The 14,616-nt window shown below is 42.5% G+C and overlaps 1 protein-coding gene across 1 annotated transcript in view; it reads right to left on the bottom strand.

The window, feature by feature from the left end:
• Positions 1-1,975, bottom strand: part of LOC311034445 (sialoadhesin-like) — a gene marked incomplete at its 3' end in the record, with an annotated part of 20,003 nt that extends 18,028 nt beyond the window's left edge. Inside the window, exons 1-4 of the mRNA XM_084042325.1 lie at positions 1,939-1,975; positions 1,246-1,314; positions 628-897; positions 182-442 (exon numbers count right to left, since the gene is read on the bottom strand). Coding sequence (XP_083898451.1) covers positions 182-442; positions 628-897; positions 1,246-1,314; positions 1,939-1,969 — 631 coding nt within the window. The 5' untranslated portion in view covers positions 1,970-1,975. The remainder of the gene's footprint in view (positions 1-181; positions 443-627; positions 898-1,245; positions 1,315-1,938) is intronic.
• Between the last annotated feature and the right edge of the window lie 12,641 nt (positions 1,976-14,616).

Below are 14,616 nucleotides of genomic sequence, written 5' to 3'. Positions count from 1 at the left end.
ACTGTTACTCTATAGGCATACATATCAAATACTGTATGTGTCTTGTGTTGACTGCTGTAGAAAATAAAACAGGAAAAATAAATGTGTGTTTGCGTGCGTGTGTGCTTGATTGGTGTGTGAGTGTGCGCATGCATGCCTGTGAATGTTAGCTGTTGAGTAATATAATATTATTTCATCTCACCTCTCACACCCATCCAGCTCTCTGATGACTCTCCAAGGTCAGAGATGTTACACTTGTAGAATCCTCCATCAGACTTGTTAACACTGTGGATGGTCATCTGTCCTGTAGACTCAGTCCTGATGAGGGATCCATCTTTATAGAAATCAGCTGGGAGGTTGGAGGAGATTTTACTAGTTGTCTTGTTCATGCACCAGCAGCGCAGAGTGACACCACGTCCCTCTGTCACAGGAAGTGCAGGGCTCTCCAGTATCACAGCATCATCTGAACAACATGGCATTGATAAACACAGGGTAAATGTTCTCCCTGGTGACAGACACTTGGAATTAATTGATTAATACTCAATCAGCCTTCATTTCACATATCTGTCACCAGGTACTACATTTAAACCCTTTGGTGTGTGAAGAACTATTCTTCATCACACAATATGCGTTTCTATTCCTCCTCACCAGTCACAGTAATGTTGATAGCATTGCTCCTTCTCGCTCCATCTCCAGATTCACACCAGTACACTCCGCTGTCTGCAACGAAGAGCCCTTCGATGATGCAGGAAGACCCCTTTGCTCTCCCCCAGTCAGTAGGACATATTTCAGCTTTGCCCTTATTGTCCCTCATCAGCCTCCGTCCATCAGAGCCTGAAGACCCCTCACAGCTGAGAGAGGGACTTTCAGAACGAAAGAACTGCAGCCTGTTTGGTTCAACGCTGAGGACAAGATGTTCTGAGAGACATAGACAGAATGAGAGAGAGAGAGAGAGACACACACAGATGAATGAGAAAGAAATGATGCAGAGTGGGAGAAAAGAAGAAAGATAATCTGTTAGAGAAACAGAGACAACAGACACAAACACAAACAGAGACGTACGGAGAGACAAAGAGCAAAAAAACAATCAAGAAAGAAAGACAGGGAGATGAAATTAGAGTGAATAGAATACATTGATAGAAAGAAAGCAACATAAAAAGAGGGATAACTAAACCAAAACAGAGTTAATTCATGAAATTGCTAATAAATGTTAAATAAGTACATTATGAAGCCAATCAACTGCTAATTTACGGCCTCTACTCTTACCATTGTTGTGAACAGGATCAGAAGGATCATTCTCAGAATGCACAGTCTGCATCATCAATAGATTGAATCCTGCACAGAGAAAAGTAACATTTTTATTTTACATACACTTACACACATGTGCGTGTGCTTGTGTGTGGTAGAGGGGTAGCAGTAGCTCAGGAGGTAGAGCCGCCGTGAGGGAAACAAAAAGTTGCTGGTTGAATCTCCGGCTCCTCCTGGCTCTGTGTCAAAGTGTCCGTGAGCAAGACACTGAACGCCTAACTGCTCCCGATGAGCATGTTGGTACCTTGAATGGTTCCCTCCTCCGTCGATGTGTGTGTGAATGAATGTGTGTGTGAATGGGTGAATGTAATGCTCATTTAAAGTGCTTTGGATACATGCACTATAGAAATGCAGACCATATACCATTATCTGTTCTTTTTTTTTGCACAAAATGTTTCTCCTTGGTTCTTGTGATTATCAGATATCACTATTGTAGGATACATGAATATTTGTCTTTAATAGAAGTTTTTAGTATGCCCTGTTATCAGGACATAATGATTCTGAGCTTTGCTGTCTTGTGATGTTAATGATCTGGAGATTCCAGAGTATTATCTGGCAGTCCAACGCTGGATAAGAGTGAATATTAAATGGCTAAAGTGAAAAACAAAAGCAACAACGTTTGAGGTACATAGAGATGGAATCAGTACTCACCCAGTGTGACACAGAGAGTTGAGGTCTTCATGCTGTCTGTCTGCTGAATGCCTCAACACTAAACTACAGTACACTCTAGTTACATTCTACTTCCTGTTCCTGTCCAGCTGGAGAAGCCAGCCTGTCACCATTTCACATCTAACAACTGTGGAGAGACCAACCTGTCACCAATACAATTTACAATTTAGGCATTTAGCAGACGCTGTTAATCCAGCGTGATTTACTGAAGCAGGTAAATACGAGGTAATTAGACATCAAATGCATAGAAATAGTAATCTAGGATCGTAGGCAAACCAAGAGCCTATCATCAGTCTCAACAGTATAATATCAAAACATAAATAATCTGTACATTGAAACTATACACACTATATGTGATATATGATGCCAGGCCTACAAATGTATCTGGCTAGCGTGTGTGTGTGTGTGTGTGTGTGTGTGTGTGTGTGTGTGTGTGTGTGTGTGTGTGTGTGTGCGCGTGCGCGTGCGCGTGCGCGTGCGCGTGTGCATGTGCATGTGCATGTGCATGTGCATGTGCATGTGCATGTGTGGTTGCGTACATGTGTGTCAAGGTTATTAACTGCAACTATAATGAAATAACTAAAACTAGAATTGAAAAACATTTTAGTTAACTGCCTTAAAAAAAATAAACAGGGTTTACAATAAGAAAGAAAGAAAATATACAAACAATAACTAACTGAAACTGTATTGTGTGCTTACAAAACAGTTTATTCCATACATAAGCATAGTATTTTGGTTTTACATTATTAGTTTAAAAAGTGAATAGGCCTACTTTTTAAACGGCGTGTTTTCTTATTTCACAATGTTTTTTCCTGACCTCTTGACCCAGACAAACCATAAATACAGTAAAACTAATAAAACAATACAAAAAAAAAGGATTTTCACACTAAACAAACTAACTTAACTAAACTTGCAAACTCGTTTAAAAACTAATTTAAAAACATGTAGTAAAAAAAAAAAAAAACTGAACTGTGTGTGTGTGTGTGTGTGTGTGTGTGTGTGTGTGTGTGTGTGTGTGTGTGTGTGTGTGTGTGTGTGTGTGTGTGTGTGCGTGTGTGTGTGTGTGTGTGTGTGGCTGTTTTGCTAATTGATATTCTATGTTTTGAAACTGCAATGCATGGGAGCTTGTATGGAAAATAATTTCACAGACTCTTTTACACCTGGAAACTTGCATTGTGACAGTGAACTTGAAATTGAAAATGGTTCTCTGCTGCCCCCTGCAGTACAGTTAGCCTACAGACAATCATAATGAAAAAATGTTTCCTATCAAGTTAAAGAAGTTACACACTGCCTTTCTTCAATGAACAAATTATTATGTAAAGATGATATTTCCGCTGCCACCACCGGTCAATAAAAGAATAACTTAATTAACCCTTCCGTTGTGTTAGTGTAATTTTTTACCCGTTTTCAAGTATAAATAGGTATAACGTACCCTTTACATTTCTTTATTGGAACAAGGCTTCATGATATCATCAGAAACAGCTATTTTAACGCAACAAAATGAATTACCACCATTTTAGTTCATTCTGATGGTCTCTGTAAAGGAAAGTGACATCTGTGGTGTTAAGGGTCAAATGAAGAAGTGTGGCTCAATTCCCCCCAAATTGTCAATATTCAATGTTTACATGTTTGAGAGAGAGATAAACTTGTCCTCAATTTGCATTTGCTATTAGGAGTAAAATAAAGTTTGGGTTAATGAAAAATAACTGACTTTTTACCTTCTATGGTGGGTCAATTTTGACACTTAACACTTTGATAATATTAACACTTTTTTAAGTAAAAAAAAAGTAAAAAACAAGTATTTTATTTTTGGAAGTGTGTTCTAATATTAGTCTATTATAGCTAGACAACATCATTATCTATTGTCTTCATTATAGGAAATGTAATGAGTAAATTTTTACATTTTTATAATTGAAAATTAGCTATATTGAAAGATGAAACCCTAACCCTAACCCAAAATAATATTCTAAATAGTGTTTACATGGATATGAATGCATAACAAGTCAGCTATGAGGTGGGGATTATTATTTTTTTACCCGCTAATACCAAAAGTGTCTAACATAATGCAAAGGTTAATCATTAACATCAGGTCCAAAATCCAAATTCAATAAACCGACACCGGCTGTAACCAACACTTCTCACAGCAAGAGACGTCAAAACAAAAGACATTGAAAGAAATCCACAAGTTACCTCTGGTAATGTATATTTATAATACAGCTACTTCAATACAGATGCACTTCATAGTCTTAGGGCGGATTCACACTGCGGCCTTGAACCAGCCTTGAGGCTGGTTGGAAGGAATACCTGGGAAGGAATTGGTAAAGCTAGCATCTATTATAAGTGTACTTTGTGAGAAGTTTTAGATTTTTTGAATGGTATTAGGTAAGGGTATAGCTTTTAAAAAAACATTGCAAACAAGTTAGGCTCGCCCCCTATTGAAAACCTTAAAAAACTTCTCACAAAGTGCACACGCTTTACCAATTCCTTCCCAGGTATTCCTTCCTACCAGCCTCAAGGCTGGTTCCAAGGCCGCAGTGTGAATCCGCCCTAGTAAATATCTGTACTGTATGCAAGAGTTTATTTAGTTATAATAACAGGACAGAGGTATATCAACAGACAAGGAAATAACGTTCAGCATGGAGAGAACAGCTTTTGTAGAGCATAATCCAGAGAGCAAAATCATTTATTCTAAGAATACTACTTGTTGATGAATATAATTTAATGAAAATCTATAGCATTATCTTAAGTAGAAATTAGTTTTCAACTTCTCCCAAAATGAAAATCATAACATATAATTTAATATTCACAAGTTATCAAGGGAAGACACCACAGTATGTGGAGTGCTTTAATAGGTTTTATCTTCTTACTGGGTTTGAACTGAAAGCAGTGGCGAGAGAGAGAGAGAGAGAGAGAGAGAGAGAGAGAGAGAGAGAGAGAGAGAGAGAGAGAGAGACAGACAGAGAGAGAGAGACAGACAGAGAGAGACAGACAGATAGACAGAGAGAGAGAGAGAGAGAGAGAGAGAGAGAGAGAGAGAGAGAGAGAGAGAGAGAGATTTGGGCTAATTCCCATACATCAGGGGACACCACAGCGGATCATTTCCATCTGCTTCTGTTCTCTGAATCTTCTCTCTCTCTTTGGCCTTCCTCTACTCCTCTCACCTGGCAGTTCCATCTTCAGCCTGCGTCTTCCAATGTGTCCCTCATCCCTCCTCTGCACATGCCCAAACTATCTCAACCTCGCCTCTCTTGTTTTATCCCCAAACCTTCTACCCTGGATTGATCTTCTAATGTAGTCATTTCTGATCTTGTCACTCTCTGTCACTCCTAATGACAGTAGTCACATCTCCAGCTCCGCCTCCTGTCTTTTCATCAGTGTCACCGGTTCCAAGCCGTACAACCATGCTGTACGACTTGTGTGCATGAACCAATAATTGTAAGATTAATGGTAATATATTAGATATTTTCATTTAGGATCATTTTCTCAGCATAATTGCATTCAGTCTTTGAGTGTAATATGAATAATGAAGTACTCCTGAGGAATGTATTAATGAATTGATTTTGTATTTTCAGAGCTCCGTGATGTTTGACCTGAAGAATGGACTGTCTCTGCATTTTGTCTCCAGAGTCATCTGTGTGGTCATGTTCCATCATGCTGTTGTCTTTCTTCTATTGACAGCCTGTACACAAGGTAATTCCCAGATATTTATCTTATATCATTTAATCTAATGCAGAGATTCTCAAACACCTCTGCTAAGGGGTTGCACATTGAAAATGTTAAAAAGACATTTATTCTACTGTATACATATATTCTACTGTATGCTACCATTTTATTTAAGTGTGTACAGAAACACCTTTCTGTAGCTTTAAAACTACATTATCAACACACAATATCAGCAGGAATCACAACGTTTTAAATACATCTTCTAATAAATATTACAATATATATATATATATATATATATATATATATATATATATATATTTTTTTTTTTTTTTTTTTTTTACATATAGCTGCTGTCGGGCAGAAACCACTTAATCTCTTTCGGGGTTTTCTTTTCTTACATACATTAATGCCCTGCTAATTAATGCTGTATTTCAACTTTTAAATTGCATGCACCATAAATCAAGTGTGGGGTTGCCAAAACAATTCCCTTGAGATAGGGCCCTTGTATAAACAAGTTTGAGAACCCCTGCTCTAGTTCATTGCTTGTTCAATAACACACTTCCAGGTAAATAATTATTTTCTGTGGATAATTAATATGGCTATTTTGTAGCTTAAGTAAGAATATGTTTCTTTGTGAATTCAACATTTCAACATTGTTCAGTAAACGCTGAACATGTTCAATTAACACATCCATCTCTCCCCAGGTGAGACTCAGTTGGTCACTCCACATCAGCCAATAGTGGCATTACTTGGTGATGACATCATTCTGCCAAGCCACCTGAATCCAAACATTAATGCTGTTCAACTTACCCTGGAGTGGAGCAGACAAGACCTCAATCCTAGTTTTGTTTACGTACGACGAGAAGGAAGAGAACTTCTTAATCTGAAAAACCCAGCCTACACTGGAAGAACATCTCTGTTCATCGAGGGGTAACTGCAGAAAGGCAACGTTTCCTTGAAACTGTCCAACGTGAAGATCTCAGATGAAGGGAAATACAGATGCTCCTTTCCTACAATGAATAGAGAGTCTTTTGTTGAGCTGGTTGTTGGTAAGTATATACCAAGAATCATATCGCTAACAGTAGGCTATATCTAAAATATCTACGTGCAGTATCAGATTAAACATAATACAGTATCACGACATGACATATTTCCCACTGTTTCTGGCATTCCAGTCACAAATCTAAATGCTATGCTATTTATTGCTGTCTTTACTGATGTCTTATATGACAAATTACAAATCTTGACTTGACTTGACTTAGGTGTAATAGTTTCATGTCCACTGTTTGAAACGAGTCTCTATGTGTTCCTAGGTGCTGTCTCCTCACCTGTCATCATCCTAGTGGGGATCAACAGTGATGGAGTGGTTTTAGGGTGTGAGTCTAAAGGCTGGTATCCACAACCTGAGGTGTCTTGGCTGGACAGTGAAGGAAAGCTCCTTCCTGCTGAACCCTCAGAGACAGTCAGAGGTACTGATGGTCTCTATGTAGTCAGAAGCAACGTTACTGTGAAAAAGACTGACAACAACACCTTCACCTGTAGAGTTCAACAACACAACATCAACCAGACCAGAGACACACGCATCCATGTTCCTGGTAAACATGTTTGCTATTAATAATCCTCACACACTTTGAATGTTTTAAACAACTGAGTTATAGCTTTATATGAATAAAAGCTGTTATGTCTTTTATCATTTGCAGGAGATTTCTTCATGGGTCAGTCCAGTTCCTCTGTTGTTTATATCATCATAGTTGTTGTCTTCATGTGTTGCTGTCTGGTAGCAGCTGCTGGCTTCGTTTTATGGAGACGTAACAATATCAGTAAGACACAAATTCACACCTTAAAGCTTTATCATATAAAATTCTAATTATTCCAATTGATGGTAATATTATTACATTAATACTTCTACATTATTTTATTTTTATTAAACTTTTTTTAATACACATATGAGGGTAACACTTTCTATGAAGGTCGCCTCTATAATGCTTTATAAGCTAATGTATAATGCATTATAATGCCCTTATAAGGCATTATGCATCCCATGCCTAGCATGTATTATAAACATACGTATAAGGCATTATAATGTGCTTTTATAATTAAGAACTCATAATCATAATGCTTAATAACAATAATCATAACACATTATAATGCATTTTATAATTACTTGTGAGGTCAATTATAAAAAAAAAACGCTGGACACTGATGTTTTTTGTTGTTGTTGTTGTAAGGATCATGGTGTATTACAAGTATCATAGTTTTACTGTATGCATACATTATAATAATATTTTACTGTATTATAATCACTGTTATAATTATTGTGTGCTTCAAGTAAATGCACCCTGATAGCTTTATTTTTCCCCTAGCGAATACCGGTCCATATCTATCCGACAGTATATGAATTCATTACATCAATAGACGGAGGAAACTTCTAGTTATAATAGTATTTTGGGTTGATTCCAGAAAAGAGACAAGCATCGGAAAGCATGGTTCCAGGTATATTCTTCTGACGTAAAAACAGAGATACAGAGTTTTATACACATAACGTGGGATTACGCCTTTCGTCATCACGTCAGCCATCAGTTGTGTCTTGACTGGCTCCGTTTCCTGGGCAACCAAGGTTGTGGTGTCATTTATGCACAATGTTATAACAACAAATCCGTGTGGCAACGAGGTTAACCTGCTATCTAATATTGTTGACATACCAGAAGGAGCCCATCAGACCAAAACAACGTAGCAGGCTGCCTGAGAGGCACAGACACTTTTAACCATTAACACATACAAATGGAAAATGGTGCACCTTAGATCCATCAGAAAATGGTACAAAATGAGAAAAACCTTTGGAGAAAAAAAGTAAACACATTAAATGTAAACATCAGCTTGTATGGCATTCTTCTTTATTCACAGAGACTCAGAGACAAGATGTGGATCAACCAGGGTCTGAACAGAGAGAGAGTAGCCTGCTGATGTCAAAGAGGGAGGACAAGGACAGAAAAATCACAGAGCTTGAAGCAAAAAACAAACATCTGGAAAACACCAACCAGGAACTCAGTGAACAACTGGAGGAAATTAATAAAAAACTGAAAGTAAAAGAGAAACAACTGAAGGAAAAATTTAAGGGAAATTATAATCCCTCTCAGACCCTCAGCGAGCGCCGCCCCTTTCGCTGACTACTCCAGACAACTCACTGGTGCCTAACCCATGGAGCCAAGGGCAGCACGGGCTCCCCCACTTAGTGGGGGCCAGTTGCCCGACTCCCCAAGATCCCCGAAGACTGTATCAGCCCTATTTTCACCGTTGCCTTACCTACCCGATTTACCTACCCGATGCAATGCTCGCCAAATGACACAGTTTTATTCATCGATTGCGCAGGAAATAATGAACTGATTACAATAATATAACATTCTCTATAACAGGATCAGAAGGATCATTTCAGCATGTACAGTCTGCATCATCAATAGATTGAATCCTGTACAGAGAAAAGTAACATTTTTATTTTACACACACACACACATATGCATGTGCGAATGCTCCATCTGTCAAAAATAGCTGATTTCCAAGCTCACCACACGTCACAGACTCACAACTAGGGTTGGGTACCGAAATACGGTTCCAAGTAGGAACCGATAAAGAAATGGTCGGTACCGGGTACCCATAACAAATATGTAATTTTGGTTCTGCCTATCGGTTCCTAGATGCGCTAAAAGCCGTTCAGAAGTCCTACACAAACAGCACAATCTGATCAAAAAACACAAATCCGGTAAAACACCGCTGTATGGAGAAGTATACATCAGTAGCGTCTCTCTGTATGGAGGAGTAGAGCTGCTGCTTCTCTCCAAGCGCACTCAGCCCAGCCACATTCCTCCTCCTCGCACCGTCCTCCCCTCCCTCACCACTGTCTGAACTGAAGTAGTAAGGGGAAGGAACAGCCTGCCCTGTAAACTTTGTTGTGTGTCTTGCAAAAATGAAACTGAAAGTGACTTCTTCAAAAGGAAAGAATGGCAGACCTAATATTATTAATGCATTTTGGCTGTGTGCAATAATGCAACTGCAGACATTATAATGCCTTTTGATAGGCTATTCAATATTTGTTTTAATTTCTTGAATATGGCAGGGTAATGTTTTGAGGCATATTATATTTTATTTCTACACAATGAATAAATATGTTTGTGTTAAATAACTGATCTCAATATGGAACCATTATAGTTATGATAAGTTTTGCCATAATCATGTAGCTCTACAACAGAGGCACAGCCATGACATAAATGGTACAAAAAAACGTTAAAAAAAATGTATATATATATTTCTTTTCCGGTTATTCGGTTTTCGGCCAAGTGTTTCCTGTATTCGGTATTCGGTTTCGGCCAAGAATTTTCCATTCGTTGCATCTCTATTAAATAAACATTTGACCTCTTATTTTTGTATCATTTTGGAACCGAAATATGGAACCGATAGGAACCGGATCCGATAAGCAGAACCGGAACCGGAACCGGACTCGTAAAAATCCTAACGATACCCATCCCTACTCACAACGCAATGCATTGTGAGCTTGTAGATCGGCTATTTCCAACACATATGGCAGACCTGGCAGAGAAATGTGGCTCAATTCCCCCCAAATTGTCAATATTCAATGTTTAAATTTTTGACACAGAGATAAACTTGTCCTCAATTTGCATTTGCTATTAGGAGTAGAATAAAGTTTGGGTGTAACGAAGGGGACACCTCTGGTTACTTTAAAATAATAATACTGGTTGAGGCGGCGAATATGGACTGGATTCCGGTCAGAGAATCAGGGGAGTCTGGAGAAGGGATTTCTTAATTCTTTCCAATGATTTATTGTCCATACAGTGTATGAATGGGTACGGGTGAACATATGTGTGTGGTCTGAAATGAATAACAAAAGATAAACATATTAGCAGTAGCATGAACTCAAGCATTTACGATGCAATCACTGGCATGTATGATGCAATCACTAACAACAGGCTATCTGCACAGTGTCATAAGGCAAACAATAAACACTCACTCAGTGTAGCAAATATTAACACCAAAACTGTCCAAACATTGTAGGCACAGAAGTAAATACACATCATCATCACAGGAGTAACAAAAATATACACCATAAAGGTTACAAACAAACTGCAGGCAGTGGGGAGCTAAATCAGCACTAGCCAAACAAACAGGTGTTGCCAATTAAGCATATAAAGTCACATAAAAGTGATAATACAGAGTCCCAGATATAGTATAACTTACTAAACAACACTTAGGACCTAAATACTGTACTTACATAGTTTCATGAACGCACAATCAAGAATTAAGGCACAAGGGAACAGAAACACACATAGAGAACGTTGTGTCTAACTGACCCTGTGTGTGTCAAACACTACTCTGACTAAATACACTTGTCAGTGGGGTAGTACCATGCCAGGCCACTAGGCGTCGCTGGCGGGCTTTCTTACACAGCCGCCCCCGAATGTCTACCGGACATTTGTAATCACTAAGGAAGGCTGTCAGGGGCATCCTCATTCCTGTAGAGTCTGGGAAGTTCAGCCCTGGTCGGTACTGACGGATGAAGGCAGACCAGAAGATATCTGCCAGCGCCTGGCTGTGTCTCTCAGTCAGATGGGGCAGTAATGAGTCTTGGTGTCCCATGTTCAGAAGGTTGGGAATGATTGGGTCTGGCGTAAGGGGGCCCAGCTGGCTAGATGGGGAAATGGGACATTTGCCCTTGAGGGCTTTGGCCTTGTCTGGGAATGAGTCCATCCGGTCTTGTTGCAACAGCGGCCTCCCTAATGCAATGTTATCATGGGCATCATAAGGCGGGTCCACGTTGGAGATAGCCGCCCCGTGAAGGAACCTCGCAGTAGCCTGAAGGAGCTCCTTCCAGGTGTGGAAGAGGCTGGGTATAGGGACCTGGGAAGTAGGAGGTGCAGGCACTGCTCCCATAGAGCAGTAAGACTCAATCTGCTGGGGTAGAGTGTAGGCTTTCTGGTCCTGTTCAGTCCTGGTTGCTACCTTAGAAGTCAGGGTGTCAACTTGCCAAGGTCGGTCGGCATGACTGAGGTGCTCACTGGAGAGTAAAGCAGTTGTAATGTGAAAGCATTGTTGCTCAACATGTGGGCTTTGGATGGGGCCCATCGGACCTTGGAGTGACCATCCAAGTCGTGTGAGGATGGCGACAGGTCCCTCCTGTGGTCCTTGGCATACAGGCTGGATGGGAGTGAGCAGGTGAGGTAGGTCAGACCCGATCAGCAGTAATGGCAGTGCGTGGTCCACTGGAGGTAATGGGAGCCCTCTCAAATGCTGGTACTGCTGCTGTAGAGCGGAAACTGGATAGGTGTGCTCGGCGAAGCTTAACCCATGAGCAGTGAAAGCATTGGAGATTCGGTACCTCTCAGTAGGCTTGAGCAGCGGGGATATCTCAAATGAGACTGAGGCACCATCAAGTAACTTGACATTCTGGTGGACGGTTCGCAACGGGAGAGTCTCTGGGCAAACAGTGAGATTGAGTCTCTGTACGACCTGAGGGAGAACAATGCTCCTCTCTGATCCGTCATCGAGGATGGCATGGGCCTCCATGGTGTGGTCACCGTTGTGGAGGAGCACCTTCACCACTTTCAGCATGACTCTCTGAGAGTGGTTAGGCCTGTCTTGGTAGACTTTGGTTGGTGGAAGGCTGACCATGAAGAACGAGCTAGAGGTTTCCTGGATGGAGTCATGCAGGACTGTAAGGTGCACCTCTTTGCAGACTTTGCATGGGCGTTTCAGGCTACAATTGTCCACAGGATGCCCTCGACCACATCTCCAACACCTCTTGTCCTCTTTAATCCACTTGACAATTTGGCTTGTGTTCAACTTCTTGAATTCCTCACAGGCGTTGAGGTAATGGTCTTGATTGTCACAGTGGGGACAGTACGGGGTAGGCTTGGGTGAAGTAGCAGTCTCTTCCGCTATAAGGAAAACTGGGGTTGACCTTTGCATTGGCTGATTGGCCCCATGGTCTTTCCTGACTGACTTGGGGTTGTCGTTCTCATAAAGAGCTGCGGCACGACTGGAGATGTGTTTGGCCTGTGACTTGACCTGCAACCAGGTAGCTAGGTCGGAAAGGGTGTAGGTTCTGTGAGTACCCGACTGTAGAATGCGGTGAGTCAGGCAATACTCCACGAAGCCGTCACGATAGGCTGGAGGCATCTTGCTGAGTAAACGGTCCACGTGTGAACCACAATGGAGTTCGTAGCCGCCTTGCCCTTCAAGTGTCTTTAACATCCCCACCAGGGACTGAACAGAGAGAGCGAAGGTGTCGAAGGCTTGAGCATCACCCATCTTCAGGGCTGGGGCGTTGAGGATGGCACCCAACTCAGACTGGACAAGCTGTCTTGGCTGGCCATACTTCTCTTGAAGAGCCTGCAGTGCTGCGGTATATGGCCGTGGTTCGTGCATGTACGCTTTGGCTAGCTGTAGAGCACTAGGGAGTTTCAGGTGGTTGAGCAGCACTTGGTATTTATACTGCTCACTGAGGTGGCTATGGCAGCTCACCAAACTGTCCAGCGCCATCTTCAAGAGAACAAAGTCGCTCTCCAGGCCACTCTGGAATACTGGCAAGGTAGGTCTTGGGATGCCATATGCAGAAGCAATTAGCAGTTCGGCTCCGGGTGGTGGTTGATAACCAGGGTAGGAAGCTCCAGGTGATGGTTGGTAACCAGGGTAGGAAGCTCCGGATGGTGGTTGGTAACCAGGGTTGGGATCTCCGGGTGCAGGAGGTGCCTGATGAGCATCAGGGTCTGCCTTGAACGACCGAGGCTGAGTGACCTCAGACACTGGTGCTGTATTACTAGAAGGTGGCTGTTGCACGATTGGTGCTGTAGTCGGGGTGGCTGCATATGATACAGCTTGGGACATGACGACGGTTGTCGGTGGATACTGTTGCACTGGACTAGGGACAGGCAGTGACAATGCAGGTAGCATGGCAGGTAATGCTATCTGTGCTGGGCCAGAAGGCTGTGGACCCCGGGAAGCTGGGCGGGGTGCAGCTTGCAATGCTGACCACTGAAGAGGTGCAGCATGCGATGCTGGCAGCTGGAGAGGTGCAGCAGGGGGCGCAACAGAGCCCTGGGCCCTAGGTGGCTGTGCCGGTGTAGAATGCTGTGGGAGGGGCACAGCGTGCGCTACCGGCAGCTGATGAGGTGCAGCGGGGGCCGGGACACGGCCCTGGGATGCAGGTGGCTGCGGATGAGGTGCAGCAGGGATCTGGAACCTGGCTGACAGTGCCTGTGGAGCAGCGTTAGTAGTCTGGGTAGATGCGACTACCAGCGCTGGTGAAGGGGGTACTGGCTGCTGGGCTGAAGAGGCTGCAGCTGACATCGTTGGATGAATTGATATTGGATGCTGGGGCAAGGGGTGCTGACTGTGAGCTGTAAGTGTTGCAGCGGACTGGTGAAAGCTACGGATGCTGCCCTGTGACGAGGGAGGAGCTGGTACGGTGGCGTTGGAGTCAGCAGTAAGAAGGGATGTGACGATTTTGGCCACCTCCAGTTCCTGCTCTGCTTCCTTCAGGCGGCGGCTCCTTTCCAGTTGTGTGGTTAGATACCCTCTGGCCTGGAGAGCCTCCTCCTGGTACCGTTGAGCATCCTCCTGGTACCGTTGAGCTTCCTTTGCTTGTGCATCTAGCCGTTGATACTCCAAGTCAACTTGTGAATCCTCATGTAGCTGTAGGCGGAGGGCATCAACCTCCATCTGCCTTATCCTCTCCTCCAGAATAGCAGTTTGAAAGTCAGATAGAGCCCGAGCAGGATACACGCCAACAGAGACCGACGTGTGCCTACTGAAAAGGGACCTGGAGCTGGCTCCACTCCGACTGGATGTTCTCCTCGAATTGCTTCCGGTTTGGCTTAGGTGGCGGTGGGAAGCGGTTGGAGGAGGACCCTCGGGATGGTGGTAACCAACTTCATAGTCGGCAAGGTAAGAAGGCAAACGATGTCCTCTGCTGGGCCTACCCTGTGG

Source organism: Gymnoscopelus microlampas, assembly GCF_963454915.1.
Source record: "Gymnoscopelus microlampas genome assembly, chromosome: 19".
Lineage (NCBI taxonomy): Eukaryota > Metazoa > Chordata > Actinopteri > Myctophiformes > Myctophidae > Gymnoscopelus > Gymnoscopelus microlampas.
This window is presented reverse-complemented; position numbering and strand designations above follow the sequence as displayed.